Source organism: Azolla caroliniana, unplaced genomic scaffold (assembly GCF_043228905.1).
Source record: "Azolla caroliniana isolate FFs.n. ecotype wild unplaced genomic scaffold, voAzoCaro1.0.p SCAF_2, whole genome shotgun sequence".
NCBI classification, from domain to species: domain Eukaryota; kingdom Viridiplantae; phylum Streptophyta; class Polypodiopsida; order Salviniales; family Salviniaceae; genus Azolla; species Azolla caroliniana.
The window spans coordinates 22,164,393-22,186,725 of NW_028230437.1; the positions used below are offsets into that span (position 1 = coordinate 22,164,393).

Here is a 22,333-nt window from a genome sequence, read left to right on the forward strand (position 1 = left end):
AATCCATGCTACGGAGCTAATGATTAATCTACACGTGCATAACGTTAGGTGACACAAAATGTTAACATACCATACACACTTGTCAAAGAATCCATGTTAAGGAGAAATGATTGGTATGGCGTTGTTGCATAAGATAAGAAGCTTCGAGAACAATTCCTATGATATTTTGTTCCACCATTATAATACTTGATTGCATCACATATAGATAGATAGACATAGAAGCCATATAAACCATCTACTATCTTCAAAGTATTTGTAGAAGTGAAAATAATAATCAAGTATTTGTGGGCGATAGTATTTGATCAATATATGCACAAAAATCCATATATAAATGGGAAGATTTAAGTTCACATAATTGCATTCTCATTAGGAAGCCAATAATCTATAGGCAATAGTACGAGGAAAATGATGTGTCTCAAATCAACAAAATTTTGATCTTATGGAATCTCTTCTTGTTGCATGGTGTCGAAGATGTGGCGTGGAGAGCATCTTCCATCCGATTCTTTTCCTTTTCTTATCATGTACTACTATATACTTCTTTTGGCCCACCTCCACCAACAATGTGTGCTCATGGGGAGTTATTGTTAGAAGAGTGCAAGACCAACCCGTTGTAATTGGCCATGTGTTAGTTGAAGTCTCAATGGATTTTGCATTCATTTGGCCACTTACAAGAGCACTCAAAATCTCATGTAATTCAGATTTGGGTGAACTGCCAAATGTTGGGCTTACAATCTCAACATTACCAAGTTCATTATTATTGTTGAAGGTAGTGTCTCTATAAACAGAGTTCGGGCTATAATTATCATCCACGCATATACCTCGCTTGATTCGTTGGGCATCATTCACGTGATAAACAACCCAAGGATGCCCTAGTGAAAAAGACAAAGCACAAACGTACAAACAAATTTAAAAAAATACACATGGAAGAGTGAGTGAGTAAGCACAAAAGTACAAACAAGATTTTAAATGCAGAAGAGATAGTATAAAGCTCCATACTTAGAGCTTGTTCAGGAGTTAATCTTGATTTGACATCAGAACGAAGCATTCCACTTATCAGATCTTTAGCTGAGGAGGATATATTGTCCCATGGTTCACTTGAAAAATCCAAGTGTCCTCCTTGAATTGCCTTAAGAATTGTGTGCCTTGTTGTCCCCCAGAAAGGCGGAACGCCAGAAAGCAATATATATAGAATTACACCCACACTCCACATATCGATCTCCTTTGAATACTCACCCTTTAACACCTCCGGTGCAATGTAATAGGTACTACCAGCTACATTGGAGAACTTTTGTCCTAAAAAGGCACAATATTGTCATGGTTTTAACATATCCTTAACAATTTTATATCACAATAACTTTTGCCCCTAAAAAGGCACAATATTATCATGGGTGACGATTTCTCAAATCAAAAGAAGACTAAAGACATCCCCCCCTATGTTACTTCACACACATTGCGCCAGATTAGAAACTAACACCATGACACCCTCAAGGCAAGGAAAGCACACACGGCTAGGTTCCACAGTGTGGAGCTCATAATGTCGAACAATGTAGGGTAACAAGAAGAAAAGTGTGTTTGCTTCCCACATGGGAATTGTCTTCTAAGACTTAAAGATTGTGGTCTATGTTTATATGTATATGTATATGTGTGTGTAAGTGTAAGTGTATGTGTATGTGTGCAATACAAGACTTTTGTTCAATGTGTCAACAATTTGCAATACCTGGAGAGAACTCGAGAGCCAGGCCAAAGTCGACGACCTTAATGGGAGAGCATTCGGACTCATCCACGAAGAGGATGTTCTCGGGTTTAAGGTCTCGGTGCATGACCCCGAAGCTATGGCAAAATCGGACGGCTTCCAACAAGCTCTTGATAATGTGGGCGGCTTGGGGCTCTTGATACCGCTTCTTCCGTAAGATACGGTCGAAGAGTTCACCCCCACGGCAGAGGTCAATGATGAGGTGGACGAACGAGGTGTCCTCGATGACTTGGTGGAGTCTGGCGATGAGACAAGATGAATTGTAACTGGAGTTGGGGATTGTTTCTATGCCGGACGAATCGGTGATAGGCGAGGTTTGCACACCGGATGAATCGGAGCTAGGGCTAGTACATGAATTGGAACTTGCTAGGCCAGTTCCCAATCCGGAGGAGATTGGTGAATCTGCCAAGCCAGACAAGCGGCACATGATCCGAACCTCTCGTTTAATGTCATCGTTAGTGACATTGACGCCCGGCGATTTCGGGATGGATTTGCATGCGAACGAAGATCCTGGCGATGATTTGCTCGTGCAGAGACGGGTCACTGATGATTGTCCACGGCCGAGCACGGGACCCAAGGTGTAGAGAGATGATAGTGGGGATGATGTGGTGGTGACCAATCCATCCCAGTGGCCATTGTGGCTGCCACAATCACTGAAGATCATCATATGATTGCCAGATTCATCATAACTAGGGTTTTCTGAGGAGGCCAATGGTAATGATGGGTCGTCCCTGGTATGAAAGATCCCACCTGATGAGGATATGGATTGATCACCACTACATTCTGCGGGAGATATTGCTGCTATCGATGCCAAAATCGCTAGATTTAAACAATTCCCCATCTTTCCATCCACGATTCTGTATATAATCATCACACACAAAAGAGAAAGATTAATGTGAAAAACGCACATTACTTAGAAATCGACCCATCCAATCCAGAATGCAAACAAAACAGAAAGAAGAAGTAGAAACCCACCTGGGGGATTTTGATCTCAGGATCAGAAACCCACGACTTCTTTGATCCGATTCAATTCCTATTTTTTTCTTGGCGAATGTCCAGATCAAATCGCCCACCTGCCCGCCCCCCCCCCCCTTCCTTTCCAAATTAGGAAAAGAAAGATCTGCTTAGATTTGTGTTCCAGAATCTTCCGTTTAGTTTTTTTTTTACAAAATCTCGTGTATTATGTGATTCTCTCTGATCGAAACAAATTTGCCTTATTTTCTCTCCTTAAGAAAACAGACATATTAATAAGATTCAGAAGAAGTTTGTATTGGTTTTAGAGGAGGACTCTGTGGTACATGTTGCTTCTGTTTTCTTCGTTCTTGTTAACAGAAGAGATATAGATAGGGAGGGGGAGAAGTAGGAAGGATTTGTAAGATTTGGGCACTTTCTTCTTATAAGAAAGACTACAGAAGAAGAAGAAGAAGAAGAAGAAGCTTGCTTTTGAGTGTGGTTTCCTTCTTGTCTTCTTTCATGTGCCAAAAAGAAAACAAACTTTTACCATCTACTTCACTTACTAATATCAACTAGCAGAACATGGATGGATCATAGAACTTAAAAAGAAGAGAGAGAGAGAGAGAGAGAGAGAGAGAGAGAGAGAGAGAGAGAGAGAGAGAGAGAGAGAGAGAGAGAGAGAGAGAGAGAGAGAGAGAGAGAGAGAGAGAGAGAGAGAGAGAGAGAGAGAGAGAGAGAGAGAGAGAGAGAGAGAGAGAGATGGCCTCGGACACATGCGGCTCCGGGATCTAATACCCCCCCGGGTTTCGGCCCTGTGATAGGTCAGTTAGAGCCAAGGTCGCCTGAATGCCGCCCATGCCCATGTCCAATGGCCCACCCCACTCGTGCTCGTAGAGTCACCGGGCCAATGATACCCTACCCTGCGTCTCACCCACCGTTCTCTTACAATTCGAGGGTTCCCATGATCATCTCTTGCAATTCAATCCTCATGAGGAATGTCACTCCCTATATGTATGTATGTATGCATGTATATATATTTATATTTAGTGCTCATGACAATCTAATGATCGGAAGATCCTCCGAGTATTTGTCTCCATGGAATGTTTGTATGATAGTTCGCGAGTCTACATAACTTTCCACTTAAAGAACATGAGCTCATCAAGAATCGGTTGATTGAAGCCTAACATACATTTTTATTTTTTTCTTTTCGGGGGATATGGGTGTGGTTGTATATATATATATATCATGCGTGACAAGTAACAATTTATAAATCGTCGATTAAATTACTCATCCTTAATGATCATGAATATTTGTAGGGGTTGAGATAAATGCCAATGCTTTCGTTTGATTGTGGGGTCCAAGATTAAGGTTGAGGTTTGTGGCGTCTCACACCTAGATGCTATGACAACAAGAAAATAAAATCATATTATTAGTAACCATGTAACTTGTGCATGACATATTGTGACAACACCATCGTTTGTTACCACCCACCACTATTTATTCTATAAAACCATGTACTCTACGTATAGGACAATGTTTGACATCCTCTCAAGATTACAAACTATTCCATTACGGGCAAGTAATATTTGAAGGATGTACTAATGAGAAAATAGTGTGTTATAGGCTATAGGTGGTTTTGTGAATTGAATAAAGAATATGCTAAAAGAGAGAATCTTTATTGTATTTTGGTGGGGGCTCGGCTCTCTCGATGCCATTTAATAAAGAATATACCAAAGATGGAAATATCATTGTAGAAAATGGGGGGGAAGGGATATAAAGTCAAATGATTGATCTTGGCATCATTACGATAATATGCAAAACTACATTGATCATGAAGTTTAATCTACAATTGAAATAACAAGATTTAATGGAAGAATCTAGATAAAAATATGCATACACTGAGGAAGTCTATGTAGCAATCATTGACTGCTTTGCTAAGAACCTAACCCAAGTGACAACAAAAAACAAAGAGTGAGAGGGTTACTAGGGACTTTCATGCCAAATTTTGATATTAATAGAAAGAGGAGCACATTGACATATGAGGACCACTCCGACATATAAGTGGAGATGGTTGCTAGGGAGTTTGTTTCTTGACTTGCCTTCACAGAGCTCGTCGATCCCAACCACACTATCATGCAAAGGGTATCATAACCTTGACTCTTATGCAAAAGTGGTTGTCCAGAGTTCATATTGACTATTGCTTATGGTAGATAAGAGTAAATTGGAGAACATATTTGTTCCTTTTTCTAATCTCCTTTAATTCCTTTGTGTACACTTATTTATATATTTGATCATGATCCAGATATGTCAAATGAGTGAAAACACATATTTGCAAATATATGGAGGGTCAATGGGCTACAATAAACTTCCAGTGATGTGAGTGAAATGCTTAGAAGGTGGTGAGAACACGTGCTCTCACACCAATATTAATTGAGAATCAAATGTTCATATGAAGCAATGGTAAAGAAGAATGCATGATTCATTCCCATGCCCATATAGAGTAACTAGGGGGAACCAATAAGGCAAATACATGAAAACTAAAAAACCAATTTCTCTTAGGCAAGAAAAATGGGCTACCAATCGTAAAGAAGAGGCTCGGGCAGAGGTTGAAACTCATGAAGCAAATGAAAAGTATCATCTTCTGATTGGGAGTTCAAAATGTACACGTTTAGGGCCCTCGTACCTAAAAGTAGCCTACTAGGGAGTTCAAAATGAGTTGTGGCATCGAGAAGGTTGCCAAGAAATAATAGGATATCAACAAGATGAAGCTATCCAAGTTGGCCTTTTCTCTTTACCTCTCAAGTTGGTAAGTGATTACTTAATCATGCCAATCCATATGACAAGTTTGATACTATCATGGAGTTAGAACATTGTTATCAATACTAGAAATTGGATCCAACAATATAGGAACAACAAAAGCTATTCTATTAGAATGAAACCAAAACGTCAACAACTCCTTTACTCTTCTATTCATGTGAGATGGCCATATAGTGCATGCCTAGGGGTTAGAAGAATAACCAAAATTCACCCCACTTGGCATTATTAACAAATGAATCATTGAGGTTTAATCCTACAAGACCTAAACCCACCAAGCATTAGATATGGAATGAAATTTTAAACAAGATCAACAATGCTCTTAAGCGTTTAGTTTTTTCTTTTGTTAAAGATTTTCTTCAATAGTATTAAGCTTTTAGCTTCTTCATTAGGGGAGGCATTGAAAATAAACCTATCGGTGGCACCCCAAATCTCTGATAAAGATAGCTTTTGTACTAAATATATCGAAGGTTTTCATCTACGTAGGTGAAGGTAACATCATGACTAAGTTGAAGTTGATTTATTGATGTTTTTTTGTTTTGGCAATTTACATATAAAACTCTTCCACAAATGGGTGAAAATTACCTAATCAAATATAATCAAGCTTTTTAGAAAAGAAGAAGAAGACATAATAGAATACCAAATCAAATATGATTGGAAAGTTAGGAACCAACAACGAACAAGAAAGTTATTGATGAAAATGAGAAAGTTAGGAAACAACAACCAACAAGAAAGTTGTTGATGAAATGTCTTCCAACCAGTGTTGGGCAAACTTCTAGACCCCACAAAAAGCTCCCTATTTCTCATTAAGTTAATTGGATTTTTCAAAATTTTCGATGCTCATTTTCCTACTAATCTACTTGTCATCTCATATATGCAACGAGAAATTATTTAATTTTATTTAATTATTCTTCTTAGTACAATTTCACAATTTAAGCCTCAAATAAGAAATCATAAAACTAGTGGAGTAGTTAATCTTGAAGGATCACATCCATCATATCTTGAGAGACCTTTATCTGATGTCTTCTTCTTCTTCTTTCATTGAGAGGCAACTTTTCACTTGATTCCCTCTCACTTGATTCCCTTCTTGATTTTTTCTACCTCGTCTTTGTATTGGGTTTTATAATTCTTTGGACTAGTTAGTAGCTGAATCACGTAGAAAGAGACCATACACACACACACACACACACACACACACACACACACACACACACACACACACACACACACACACGTGTCTAACTCCATACATGTCTAAATGCAAAGAAATATTAGGCCTACCTAAGTTTGGTTTACACGAAATACATTGAGAAACTTTGAGGAAAATTACCATTTCAAAACTGAACCTACATATATAGCTCAGTTCATGAGTATTTATGATAAAATAATGTTGAATATTTAGATATTCAATATTCAACATTCAACATTCAATGTAGTTGACAAGTTTCAGACGATTTTTTTGCTAAACTTCACTTTTTTGAACAACCATTCCTCGATATAATTTGTTAAACTTCACTTTTTTGAACGATTATTCCTCAATACGACAGGTGGCCTTATGTAATCTAAAGGTCTTGGATTATATTTTACTTTTTATCGAATATCAAATCGGAGCTTTTATCTTCTGCCACACTTTTATGAATCTTTCCATTAAAACATGGCTACTTACACACCTATAGTTTGTATAGATAAAATGAGTTCCAACAAAAGGCATATACTTATTTTCACCCAAATTTTGTAATATGAAAATCCTTCTCAATCCCAACTTCATCATCAAATTTATAATGGAAGAAAATGACGCAAATGTGTTGACATAGTACTCCACATGACAAGGGCGCAGATTGTTTGGGCTAGGAGCCAAGGCTCAAGATATTGGCATCACTCTAGTTCATGTGTTACTACAACTTACAAGCATCCCTTTGATATGTTATCTACTTGAGGCCGCAACCATGTTCACAACTAAGTTGTTTCATTATAGTTTGTAACAATTTTCCTTCCCAAATGAACCTCAATTGTTGATGATAAATGTGCTTCCCCTATTAAGTTACAAAAAATAAACTTTTGACATTGTGAATAGTGTGCATACTTATAATCCAACCATTAGTATCCCTTGAATAAAATACTCTACCCTCAACTTTTTGTCCCAACGAATAGCATTTTAACATATAAGATCACTCAAAGTGCACTAGTGGCATACTCAAAAAATGTGAAAGCTTTGTTGTCATTGTTTTGTGGGATTTGAGCAAGTAATGTAGATAAAACATCATCTCCACCGATATACCCAAAACTACTCAAGTTGAAACATGTAATAAAAAGTCTTCATCAAAATGAATGATAGATTGTTATCGAGATCATTGAGAGATATTTTTTATTTGGCTTGTAGCTTGACCAGAATCACATCCAGGCTAAAGAAATCCTAAAACTGATCACTTAAATACAGATATGGAGTGGATGGAAGGAGCTTGATTGTTCAACACATTAAAAAATGAAATAATCAATAATGTTGGGATGGGGAGCGGGCCCTGAATTTGTGATAGGTTAGTATTAAAGTTATTTGATGAGCATTATTTAAAGATGTAAGTCATATGACATGAGAGTGCAAAAACTAACATGTCATTTGACATACAAATTTTAATAATGAAAAGCTCTATACGATGCGTCATTGTTATACATTTCATTACTATAGAAAGTACACAAAGATACACAAATAAACATAATTACCTCACAAAGATAATGAAATACATAAAATAAATATTGTGTTAATGTTTCTACTAATAAGCATAAATTGACGTATTCGCATTCGTGGGGTTTCCCATTCGAGTGTAAACGAATACGTATACGAATGCATGGTCAAGTATTCTTTTAACCCAAAAAAAAACAACAAAAGAGAGTACATGAACTCCCTCCTTTTTTAGTTTCCTAGGATACAAAAAAGGGAAAAGTACCAGGATACCCCTGGAAGTTCGTCTATTTACCAGAATGCCCCTAGAAGTTCTAAATTTACCAAACTACCCCTATGTCCAAAAAATTACACTTTATAAAGTAATTATACACTCAAATCTACAAGCCCTATTTACCAAATATGGAAGAAATGGACCCAAACTAGCCCTATTTACCAAAGATTTGAGTGTATAATTACTTTATAAAGTGTAATTTTTTGAATGTAGGGGTAGTTTGGTAAATTTGGAACTTCCAAGGGCATTCTGGTAAATAGACGAACTTCTAGGGGTATCCTGGTGCTTTTCCCTACAAAAAAAGGGGCTTGACATTAAAAGAGGGACTTGATACCAATAAATTTTTATAATAAATGTATGTAGAAGTATTCGCTTTATTTTTAATAAATAAATAAAACAAAATAAAGGTTCATTAATTCCTCACTTTTTATTCTCTCAAAATTTATAGATATTTTTGTCTTGAGTCTTGACATTAAAAATGGGACTTCACACTAATCATTTTCTATATAATAAATATAAAAATATTCGTTTTTTTAAAAATTAATTAATTAAAACCAAGATTTATAAATTCTCCCTTTTTTATTTGACTCGATAAAGCAGAGTCAATACTAATCATATTTTTATAATCTATTAATGAATGATTGTTCTTCTTTTGGTGAATTAAATTTATTTAAGTAAAAAAAATGAATTAATTAATGTTTTACATATTTATTTTGCAAAACGAATGTATTTATAACATTCTTGGGACCATTTCGTATTCTCAAGTATTCCGAATATCACGCATGTGTCAAATTCAATCTATGCTAATAAGTATGAAAAAAAAGGTTAGTAAAATTTTAGGTAAGTAAAAAATGTAGTTTTTACTTAAAACTTAAAACATTAAAATCAAACCTATACATTCTTAAAGTATTTCGTAAATGTTATTGTTTAAAATTTCAACTAATATTATTAGTAAATAATAAATATTTGAGAATATATATCATTGTTACATGATGATGATATTATTTTCAGCGTGTTATAAAAACATATAATTTTTTGGAAAAAAACCATAAGTATAAATATATTATTATACACACACTTCATAGTATGTATCTATAATAAGTGACATATGTTTATATAATATATATGACATAGAGAATAGAATTTTAGCATGTCATTTGACATGCATAATTTGTAGGGGCCTTTCACATGAAAATGGAAATTTAAATTTTATATGTCACTTGACCGGCATTTTTATTATGTGTATGTTTTTGACGGGCAAAATGGCATTTGATGGGCATGACACCCGTCAAATTCTTGCCTTGATGGGGAGAGAGCTCATATTTTATGTTTTCTTTTGTGAAAAGTTTATTTTTCATATAAAATATGGAAAATAACCATTTGTTTAAGTTTTGTTTTACTTGGTAACGTGTAAAAATAGCCAGAGTTGCAAAATGTGGATGATATGGGATTCAAATTTTTGAGAATTCTAGCTAAATCCACGTTTGAACCTCGATGGCACACTTACATTGTGCCAATGACTTTGTCTAACATTGCTCAAACCTCAAACCACAAGCCTCGATTTGAATATAGATTGCAATTATGATAAGGGATCCGTCAACTCCATGGGATAAATCAAAGTGGTAGATTTAGCTAGAAAGGAGAAAATGCACCAATAATAATGTTGAGGACATCCTTGGTACCCAAGTACATCAAGAAGAAACACATCGTAACAAGTTCAATGAGAATAAGGTTGTTGATGATTATTTTGGTAAGGTACTTTTTTAAAAACAAGGATGATAACAGTTCTATCAAAGGTAAATAGGTTGAACAAGGAATCATAATACTAAATCACGAATATTTTAAAAGCCATAAAAGTCAAATGATGAATATCACATCTTACGAGGAATCGTGCAATCCCAATAAGGGTAGTACCTTAAAAACTAGTTTCATTGTAGCCCGTTGTTTGCTGAGTTTTTTGTCTTTATGAAAAGACAACATTATCTCCAACCAACATGTTAGAAAACCATAGGTAACAACTCAGTTTGAAGGATAACTATATAGTGTTGTCCTAACTTTTCTATTACTAGGAAATAAGAAGATTGAACCCTAGATGGGCCATTATGGATATTAATCTTCAATTTCTCTAGCGTATCAATGCCACTAGTTCCTTAAAGCCTCAAGTTTGGTAACCTATATTGAAATTCACCCTACATGTAATTTTGATCAGGATTTCATAAATGCAATTAAAATAAGAGATATGTGTCAATGAAACACAACATAGCATGGGTAAATGTGGACAAACTTCAACCATCTTGACCATCCCACATGCTTGAACAAGGGAATATAAGATGCATTGAAGTAATGTATGTACGTTGACCATTCGGTTAATAACCTCTTACATAAGATGATCTTGTTGAAGAATAGGGTTAATGGAGCATACTCTAGGTGAGAGTATTGAAAAAGAAGAAGCTAGATTCCTTTCTTGTCATTTTGAGTCTTATTGTATCTACTCACATGAGAAATTGCTCTCTATTGTCACCGATCTTTGTATAATTATGCATATGTCCTTAATATCATACTGGTTTTGTCTTCTATTGCTTTGTATTAACTAAACTACATGACATTGATATATGACTGATCCGCTTGATAGCGCTTCCACTAATTCCTAATTATTACATGGTATTAGAGTTTTGAAGTACCATCCAAATCAATTGATTGAATGGAGGAGCTTAGATTTGACAATAACATATGTACATGTGATTACTCTAGATTAAAGAGTGGCTCAATCAACATAGTAGCACATGCCATGAAGTGGAACTAGTGAGACTACCGACTGAGCTTGTAGATACAAGAGGCTAGGACAAATGATAATATTTGATGGGGGTCTTGATGGTTTGATCAAGATGTTGTGGAATCTAAAGATGACCTCTCTATGTTGATTTTTTTGTGTTTCTTGGTATCTTGACATTGAATTAGTGGGAACAACATATTTGGACTCTATGTGATGATCTCGACATTTATAACATATGTGCAAGCTTGGAAAAGGAGCAAAGTGGATTATTTGTAAGCTTGTTTTATATGATGACACATGTTCAACATAGTACAAAGGAAAATATCAATAGAAATTTCTTCAAGATTACTATGAGACTGTCAAGAATAGTACTAAGATAGAGAAGGAATTAGTACTAAAAGAAGTTTTAGTACTAAGAGAGGTGAAGAACTCTCGAGAGAAGGAGAGAGTGAGTGAGAGGGGGAGAGAGAGAGAGAGAGAGAGAGAGAGAGAGAGAGAGAGAGAGAGAGAGAGAGAGAGAGAGAGAGAGAGAGAGAGAGTGATGATAAGAAAAGATATATATATATATATATTATGTGAAGAGAATGTACAGTAGTAGCTAGGAGGCTTAAGACTGGCGTTGAACCGAAAATAAAACATAAATGAAAATAATATTCTACGTATTACAATGTACGGTCTAATGGTTAAGAGCTCGACCCATGTAGCATAAGGTCATGGGTTCGAGTCTTGCCATATCATGACACTATCCCCCCTTTAAAACGACGAGTGTTACGAGTCGTTTTGGATTGAGGACCCGGTTTGTCTGGATATTGACGATGGAAGTCTTCAAGAAGAGCACGAGCATTGGTCACATTCTCTATCGGTTCCCAAGTACGCTTGCTGGGACTATATCCTAGCCAATCGACTAGATAGTAGAGCTTGTTGCGAACAATCTTGGAATCAAGGATGACGAGCATTGGTCACATTCTCTATCGGTTCCCAAGTACGCTTGCTGGGACTATATCCTAGCCAATCGACTAGATAGTAGAGCTTGTTGCGAACAATCTTAGAATCAAGGATGACGAGCATTGGGTCACATTCTCTATCGGTTCCCAAGTACGCTTGCTGGGACTATATCCTAGCCAATCGACTAGATAGTAGAGCTTGTTGCGAACAATCTTGGAATCAAGGATGGCGGCAACCTTGTACTCAGGTCCATCTTCAAGCTCGATTGGAGGTGGAGACTGTGTAATATGTCCTGGGATGGTGCTCTCTTGATAGGGTTCGAGGAGAGAACTATGAAACACTGGATGTATCTGAAGTTGCGGAGGTAGATTGAGACGAAAAGCGACATCATTAATCTTTCCTATAATACGGAAAGGACCTAATCGCCGATAATCCAACTTCTAGCATGGGCGAGTAGTCTTGATGTGTCGTCGTAGTAGCCATACCCGATCTCCAATGTTAAAACTGGATGGGAGTCGATGACGATCCGTATAAACCTTGTGTGTTTGTTGAGCTTGTTGGAGATGAGTAGATAAATCGGCTTGTATCTTGCGTAACCGCTCTAAACGATCCTCTACGCAAGGATTTGTGGACAACTCTGGGGTTTCAAAGACACACCACCGGGGGTGAGCACCCGTATAAGCATAAAATGACGTAACTTTAGTCGATGCGTGGACAGAGTTATTGTAGGCAAATTCGGCGAAGTGGAGAATATCTACCCAGTCATCCTGATGATAGCTTAGAAAGCACCGACGATACTGCTCCAATGTTTGATTTGTTCGTTCTGCTTGGCCATCTGTTTGTGGGTGGTAGCTGGAAGAGAGGTTACACGTGACCTTGAGCATTTTAAAAAGGTGCTTCCAGAATTTTGATACGAACTGGGGTCCACGGTCGTTGATGATACTATCGGGAAGGCCATGATGCTGACATACTTCACGCATGACAATTTCAGTGGTTTCTTCACTGGATATATCCTTAGTACATGGCAAGAAATGAGCCATCTTCGTATATCGATCTACGACTGTTAGAATCGCATTGAACCCCTTAGAGACTGGAAGATCTGTGATGAAGTCTAGAGCAATGGATTGCCATGGCTTGCTTGGAATTGGTAATGGTTCTAATAAACCATATGGATGATGCCTTGGCATTTTCGCTCTACAGTATGTATCACAAGTCCAAACAAAATCTTCGACAAATTATCGCATACGGGTCCACCAAAATGATCGTTGTACTAAATCTAATGTTTTAGTACTACCAAAATGCCCAGATGTATATGTGTCATGACAGTTTTGGACTACTCGAAGGCAGCAAGAACCATTAGGAACATACAAGAGTTCATTAAAGAATAGTAATCCATCATGGTATTTGAATTGCTGATAGTCCGTACCTGGTGATTGCGACGGTGAACAAGATGCTCGAGAGGGATCAATTTGTGCTAGAATGGCTTGGGCGAAAGCATCGGTCTTCAAGTCCTCACGTATAGTATCGATAACATGGGAATTCATTGCCATGCCAAAGACCTGTGTTGCTTGCAGTCGTGTCGGTCTCAAGATTACTTGCTTTTGGTTATCAAAAGCTGGCGCGCCGGGACGCGGTGCTAGGTACAAACGCCATGATAATGCATCTGCCTTCCCTTGGTGCTTCCTTGGACGATAAGTAATTTTGAAGTCGAAACGCGTGAGGAAGTGGGCCCATCGAGCTTGACGTCGATTTAACACACGAGTGTCCTAAAAGTAGGCAAGGTTTTTGTGGTCACTAAATATGGTGACTTGATGAGAGGATCCCTCTAGAAAATGCCTCCATTGCGTAAAAGAATCCACTATTGCCAATAGCTCCTTATCATGAATTTTGTAGTTGATTTCGGCGGCGTCAAACTTGCGTGAGTGAAGCCACAGGATGTAGCTTCTCATCATTACCCCGTTGTGATAGAATGCTCCCCAATGCGAAATCCGATGCGTCTGCTTTGATAATGAATGGTTTTTCCGGATCGACATGAGCTAGAATTGGAGCCTATGTAAATGCCTTTTTAAGACTCTCGAAAGCCATGTCCACTTCTTTAGACCAAATGAACGATTGTCCCTTCTTGGTAAGCTGTGTGAGAGGCAGAACGAGCTTTGAGTAATCCTGTATGAACTTTTGGTAAAAATTGGCAAAACCTAAAAAGCATTGCACATCTCGCATTGAACGCGGAGTCTGCCACTCTACCACAGTTTTGACCCTAGCTGGGTCCATGGAGATGCCTTCCGAGGAAATGACATAGCCTAGAAATTCCACCTGGTTGCACCCAAAACTACATTTTTCCAGCTTTGCATAAAGACCACGTTCTCGAAGTCATTTTAGTACTAACAATACATGAGAATCATGCTCTTCTTGGGTCTTCGAATAAACCAGTCGATCATCCAAATAGATGATCAAACAAACATCCAAGAGATCTCGGAATATATCATTTGCCATGTGCTAGAAGACTGCTGGCGCATTAGTGAGGCCGAACGACATGACTGTATACTCGAAGTGTCCATATCTGGTGCGAAACACGGTCTTCCATTCATCTCCTGGTCGGATCCGTACGAGGTTATAGGCTCCCCGTAAGTCGATCTTCGTGAAGAACCTGACACCATTGATCCGTTCTAAAAGGCTTGAGATAAGGGGAAGTGCATACCTATTTATGATTGTCACCTTATTCAAGCCACGGTAATCTACAACGAGACGAAGTGATCCGTCCTTTTTCTTGATGAAGAAAATGGGTGCGCCGGCTGGAGATTTCGAATGTCGAATGAAACCATTTTCCAAATTCTCCTCTATATAGGGTTGCAGGACTTCTAGCTCGGTTGGTGACAAATTGTAGATCGGTCCCCATGGTGGCTCTTTCCCCGGTTGTAAATTGATGGGGCAATCATACGGTCGATGGTGAGGAAGCGTATTGGCTTGTACTTTATCGAACACATCGACATAATGATGATAGTTCTTTGGAAGTTGAACGGTGGACTCCTCTTTAATGGTGTTTGAGGGCTTTACTGATATTGCGAAGAGAAACATTTCTTCCTTGCGTCCTTCCCGCAACGGATGTAGCGAAATGGTTGCAATCTCATGAGTAGATACTCGGGCTTTTCGATACCAGATTTCTCTTGTTCTCCAATCTATGTCTGGGTTATGTAATTGGAACCATGATAATCCTAAAACAATGGGATGTTCTGGGATGCTAATTATATTAAATGATACTACACATGCTAGATTATCTAGGATAATATTAACGGGCTCTGACTCTTCTATGATATTTGCGGAAGCAATGGGACGACCATCAATGACTACTACAAAGGTTGGACATGGGAGTTTTCTGAGAGATATTTGATGAGCTTGGGCAAAGTTCCTATCCATGAAGCAAGAATTAGCTCCGGAATCTAGAAATGCTAAGACATGTACTGGAGGGGTACTTTTAGTACTAACTGTTACTTGGGCTACGAACACATTGCTAACTTGCTTAGAGGGAATGGAACCACTAATGGGCTGCACAGATCTAGGGTTGTCCAACCAAATGGCTCCTATTTTGGCTGGACTTAGTCGTTTAACTCTTCTTCTAATTGACTAAGGACATCAAATTTGTTCGCTAGAGTTGGGCTATTAGTACTATTAGGACTATCAGATATCCCTACTGAAATAGACTCGGGTTTAGTACAATCAGAACTAGCAACTATTTGGTTTACTTGCCTTCTTGGCCTATGGGGACAATTTACCGCGATATGCCCTGGTCCACCGCAATAAAGACATAGTCGGTTTGCTCGGCGTTGTTGCTTTTCTTCTTCCGATAGCGGTCCACGACGACATGTGGTATCAATTTCCATCGGAGTTGGAGTACTTACTGGAGGCGCATTATATGAATCCCTCGGAAAAGGTTTCGCTACTACTGAGGCGTAGGTAGGCTCTGATCTTGCCCTCGGAATCTGGAATTGTCGTTCCGAACGTCGTTCGAAGAGGCGGTTGTCGCATCTCACCGCGCGACTGATTGCTTCTGTTAATGACTTTGGCTCTTCGGGGAAGGTCAAGAGTAAATCCTTGACATCGTTGCGTAAACCATAACGAAATTGCTCCATCAATGCGTGATCATCCCAAGGGATATCGGCAGCGAGTAAGCGGAAATCTGCAGTGTATGCGGAGGCTGGACGGTCACCTTGGCGTAATCGTCGGATTTTGTTGATTGCAGTCCTTATGCTGTCAGTATCTCCAAAACAGGCCTTAAACTCACTTATAAATTCTTCAAAATTGTTTAGTAATGGAGATTCCTTTTCCAACAATGGAGCAAACCATGCTATCGTTGAGCCACTAAGGAGAGTGCCTACTAGTCCCACTCGTGATGCATCGGTGGGATATCGAGAAGGATGCATTTGTATCACTAAACATACCTGATTCAAAAACCCTCTAAACTGTGCTAGGGTCCCATCAAATTTCGCAGGAAGACCGATCTTGGGTTCTTTGTTGTTGAGAATCAAGCTCAACTTGGTCTAGTGTGTGAACTCACCTTGAGAGTGAAGAGACACTCCAACGGTCAAGAGTCACCATTATGTCACCACTTTGTATTCTAGCATTTAGTATGAGTCATAGAATCATATTCTATGACACATAACTTATGAGCTTTCACATTCCCCATGCTCCATGAGTCTTGTAGTTAATGAAGAGAGAGGGTGACTAAATAAAGCACCCTCCTCCCACCTTGTATAATGTTGAGTCTTTCTCCTTTGTTAATATACTTAACCTTGCGTATACTCTCTCTCTCTCTTTATCTCATACACACACACACACACACACACACACACACACATAGAGTTCACACCTATTCCGCTTCACAAGAATCCATCTCTTGATTCTTTACATGGAATCAGAGCGATTTGGTAGCTCAATCTAGCCCATTCGCCTCATCGCGATCGTGTGTTGTGCTCCACGCAGATGACCAAGAACCGGCTCATCGCTATCGTAGCTTTGCGACATAGCTCGCATTCGAAGAGAGAAGAAGAAGAAGAAGAATCGACATAATGAATACTCAAATGGGGAGCGCTCTCCCTACCGAGAAGTTGGATCGAAACAACTTCGCATCTTGGGAGTACAAGATGCACCAATACCTTGTCGGACAAGGCTATTGGAGCTACATCAAAGGAGCGCATGAAGACCGACCCACCGAAGAGGCTCCCGGATACGCGACATGGGAGCAAGCCGCAAGCCGCGTGATGTATTGCTTGGCGACGTGTGTTCACGATCACATGCTCGGCTACATTCGCGAAGCCAAGACGCCGAAGGAAGTGTGGGAAAATCAACGAAAGATTTTCGCCGCCAACACAACCGCGAGGAAGCTTCAACTCTGCCAAGAGTTGAACAACATTCAACAAAGGGACATGTCCATCACGACATACACCTTGAAGATCAAGGAGCTTTGCGACTTGCTCGGCTCAATAAGCGTAAGTATAGATGATAATGAGATGGTGCAAATATGCCTCGGTGGCCTCGCACCACGGTTCGGCGCGATGCGAACCACCGTTCTAGCACGGGAGAAATCTCCCTCCTTGTTCGAGCTCCAATCAATGCTATTGGTCGAAGAAAACCACGTGCGTACAAGGAGCAATGAGTCGGAAGGCCACATGCTCTACACGCACTCGAACGGAGGAAGAGGATGCAGACGATCGAGAGGCCGATTCGGCCAAGGACAAGGCGGACGAGGTCCGACCTACGATAACAACTCCTAATTTTGGCCGCAAAACGGAAGCCAACGAGGAACCTTCGCAAGAAGGGGGAGCTTCCACTCCGGCCCGAGCCATCAAAATGCAACCGAATGCGGATATTGCGGAAAGCTCAGCCACCACGAAGAAGAGTGCCGAAAGAAGATGCGTGAATCAGCTTCCACAAGCTGACAACTCACGAATTACGCCCACAATTCCGACTACAAAGAGTATAGTGGAATGTACGGGCACAACTCCGACTACGAGGATCGTGGCGGAATGTACGCATACAACTCCAACCGTGGCAGAATGTTCATGATGAAACATCGAGCAAACTCTATGTCGGCCTCTACCTCAACTAGTGCCCTCAATCCGGAGGACGTATGGTTTGTTGACTCCGGAGCCTCAAACCATATGACATACCATAAAGAATGGTTTCTCGAACTTCGAGAGCCGGAGCGACCCGGTTATGTCGAAACCGGAGATGACACTATGCACCCGATTCGGCACATCAGCAATGTTCCGTTTGACGAAAGAGGTAAGCAAACATACATTAAAAATGTCTTGCATGTTCCCACCATCACGAAGAATTTGGTCTCGGTTGGCCAAATGGTTGAGCAAGGGATGCAAGTACGATTCGACCAAGAAGGGTGCTTCATCGAAAAAGAAGGCTGAATCATCGCACGCGGAAGAAGAGAGGGCCGGATGTTCATTCTCGATTCGCACGAGATGAAATCCACCATGTTCGCGAAAAGCACGAAAGCCGACTCCGACATAGAGCTATGGCATAAGCGAATCGGCCACATCAATCTTAACAAACTCAAAGAAATGAAATCAAAAGGAGTCGTCATCGGACTCCTGACATTCAAAGAGAAGGAGATTGAAGGTGTATGCGAAGCGTGCCAATTCGGCAAGAAACACTGACACCCATTTCCGAAGGAGCGGAACGTGAGCAAAGGCGTACTCGACGTAATTCATTCCGATGTATGGGGTCCGGCTCAAATGGCGACATTCGGCGGATGCTGATATTACGTTGCCGTGAAGAAAACCGTCCCCAGGCACAAACCGTGTGTTATGTGTGTGAACCAGCCCTTACACGTGGGCACGTCCCTTGTCGTATAGTAGATAGGTAGGCACAAAGGTTAGATCCTAGGTAGCAATATTCTATAAGGGAAATCAAGGAGTATCTCTGTCCGAAAGGACAGAGAATTAATGTGATGTAAATGGGTGAAACGGCCTCCCTCCTTGAGCTATAAAGGAGAGGGAGACGGGGGATCGCGCGCAAAAAGGAACGAAGTGCTGTCGGACTGGGACCGAGCTCTTCTTCTCTGTCGTTCTCCATAGGTTTCTTTGGCGCAGGTTCTCGGGAGGCGGATCCTGCTCCGTGGAACTCCCGTGTGCTTCCGGCAAGATCTCCATCTTGCTCTCCTATGTGCGTGGGTGGTTAGGCGTCGGCATCCACCTCGCCGACTTGGTCGGCTGTAACCGTTCGAGTGTTCTGCATACATTTATATACATACGCTAGTGTTCTCAACTCGTGTCTCCTGTGTTGTTGGGCCACGTCCCCGTGCACTTCTCTGTCTATACGTGTGTGAGCTCTCTCTCTCTCTCTCTCTCTCTCTCTCTCCCTCTTCTCACCTATTCCTCGGTCCAAGACCCCAGTGGTCCCGCCTTGTTCTCCACGCACGCGCGTAACAACGCGACATATTTGGTGAACCCGACGTGAACAGGTGGCAGAGGAGTAGAAGATGAGGGGGTCAGACCTTGCAGAAGCCATGGCTTCGGCTGTAGACCGTATAGTGAGTGCGCGCGAAGGCACTGGCGCCCTTGATAGGGCTATCGAGGCGGTTGTCGGTACGATCGACCGGTTTAGTGGAATGGATGCCACGAGCTACTTGGCGTCCTACCGGGCTGAGATGGTAATGAGGGACATTTCGGAAGAGAGGCGTCTAGCCGGGTTCCCTCGAGTGGCGACGCCGGGTATCCATACGGAGGTGCTCGAGGTACGGGCCGAGAGCCGGACCTGGGAGGAGTTCGAAGGTCGGCTCCTCGAAAGATACGGGCTTGAAGATGCACTTCGACTTTCGAAGCGGGACTTCATGGAGTGGGTGGAGACCCCCGACAAAGGAAGGAACGCGTCAGTGCTCCTTCGGGAGTTTGAGGAACGCTTCGCGCGCCTTTCGGTGCTTGACCGGACCGTTCTGGACACAAGCCGTGTCCTATTGTTGGTTAAGTCAGTTGACGAGCGGGATCGGGAGCAGGTAGGCCTCCTATTGGAGACTGATGACGGGCTGATGGCCGACTGGGCCGTTGTCGCGTTGTTACGCGCGTGCGTGGAGAAGGGCGGAACCACGGGGGTCTTGGACTAAGGAGAAGGGGAGAAGGAATAGGACTTCGGAATGGAGCTTAGCACAAGAAGAGAAAGAATGAACAAGAGGAAGATGGAGGCCAAATGCTCAACAAGATATATTAGAACCGAAAACCGATTACAAAATGGCGGCCGCGTAGGCCGCACCAAACGATTATGATAAACCCGAAACCCTAATCCGACGAAGAAGAAAAGAAACCCTAAACCTAACGCTCGTCCTATGTGGTATACCTTTCGCACTCCAAAATAGGCAACCCCCACAATGGTGCTCTTCCTCTCCCTTTATAGCACAAGGAGGGAAGACCGTTACATAAAGGTGCTACAAAATATCCCCTTTCAATCAATGGGGATATTTCCCTTGATTTTAGGGGAGGTGGGAAGGATGGGCCTTAACTCCCACCTCTACACGAATCACTATGTACCTATCTCTCTCTCTCACGTGGATGTGCGCGCAAAGCACATCACCTTTACACTTTACAAATCCTAAGGTGCATTTCTAGCACCATACTTATCACTATCGACAAATAGAAATACGACATGTTGATGTGCAACGTTGCACATCGCGGGTTTGCTTACTTCGTTCGGTTTTCCGCCTATGGACGAAAATCTTCACGACATCCGCCCCCACCTAACCGCACATCCACCGGTATGTGCCAAAAGGGGAACAAAACGCGAGATTTTCGGCCAAGGCGGCCAACCGAGCCCTTGACAACCTCGTGGGCTTGCCCGGCTTCGTCTTCCACTTCGAGCAAGTCCACCCCGTCCACACGAACCACCGTCGCCTTCCGGCCCACCATCTCCGCCGAATGGTCTCGAACCGTCGGCTCCATCCGATCCGCCACACTTGACAACGTTCGCCGAGTCGTTGCCTCCACCCGATCCGCCACGTCCACCGTGATTCCTCGAACCACCGTCTACATCCGGACCGCCGTTTCCGATGCCCGCGCTTTCTTCCCCGATCGGTCCTCCCGAACGCCGTTGCCGACCCGGTTGCTCTTCTTTTGTCCGCCTCGTATAGCCTCCGGATGCTCTCCCGATCTCTCCGGCTGCACGCCGGATTCCGCCTTTCCCGTGCCGCACACCTCGGCGTGCCGACTCTCTCCGCTCCGTGATTGCCTTCCGTAGGCTTTCCCCGTATGTCGATGCTCTCCCCCGAATGCGTGCTCGTGCTTCGGTCCTTCGACGACCCCATCACGCATCTTCCGCCTTCCCTTCGCCTTCCGTGCTCTTTCGCCGTAGAGCATACCATCATTCCCGTACTCGTTGCTTGGCCCTCATGCGGCCGTATTGCACGTGTCTCGTGTCGCGCTTCCACCGTAGACCCGTCCCCCGCATCGGTCTCCAACTCCTCGCCGCCACCCGCCATCTCCTCGATCTTCCGTTGATCCGCAACCGCCGAAGTGTTAAGCATAGGTGTGGAGGGTTCCTTCCGCTCTCGGTCTCCCACCGAGTCCTTGTCCTTGTGCCCGCTTGGCCCCCTTCTCGCGCTCACCGGCTCCCACCGTGTGTTGCGACTCGTACACCTCGGCCTCCAATCGTGCCGCTTCGCCTCCCGGTCGGGTCGGATTACCGACCGGCTCGCCTTTCGGTTGGGTCGGTTCCCGACTCGCTCCTCGATACCGCTCCGATCCTCTCCGTCGGACTCTCCGTATACACCCATTCCGGGCCCCGTATCCCCTTCTTCGCATGTGCTCTCTCCGGGCCACGCCTCCTCACGGCCACCGCCCTTCTCTACGGTCTTATGTTGGCTTCCGAGTGCAACCGCCGTAGTCTCCGGCCCCGGTGTCAAGGGGTCTTGCCTCCGTCCGCTCCAATCTTCCTTCTCGTTTCCGTTGCCCGCCTTGCCGCCGTCACCTCCCGTCGCACTAAGCCTCATGCCGGCACTCGGGCCGGCCATTGGAGCCTCTAGGATTGGTGTGGGTAAGGACCCGGCACCGCCGCTTGTTGTCTCCGTAGCCGCTTTCGTTCGGACGTCGTTGTCCGCGGCTCCCCCATCTCCGATTCCGTAAGCCTCTAGTATGCTTGCCACCACCT

At 42.1% G+C, this 22,333-nt stretch overlaps 1 protein-coding gene across 1 annotated transcript; it reads right to left on the reverse strand.

The window, feature by feature from the left end:
* Positions 1-272: 272 nt before the first annotated feature.
* Positions 273-2,610, reverse strand: LOC147867602 (calcium-dependent protein kinase 26-like). The gene is made up of 3 exons (XM_087315384.1): positions 1,718-2,610; positions 997-1,293; positions 273-869 (listed from the first exon to the last, which is right to left on the reverse strand). Exons 1-3 carry the CDS (start codon positions 2,592-2,594, stop codon positions 421-423), a joined length of 1,623 nt encoding a protein of 540 aa, XP_087171510.1. The 5' UTR covers positions 2,595-2,610; the 3' UTR covers positions 273-420.
* Between the last annotated feature and the right edge of the window lie 19,723 nt (positions 2,611-22,333).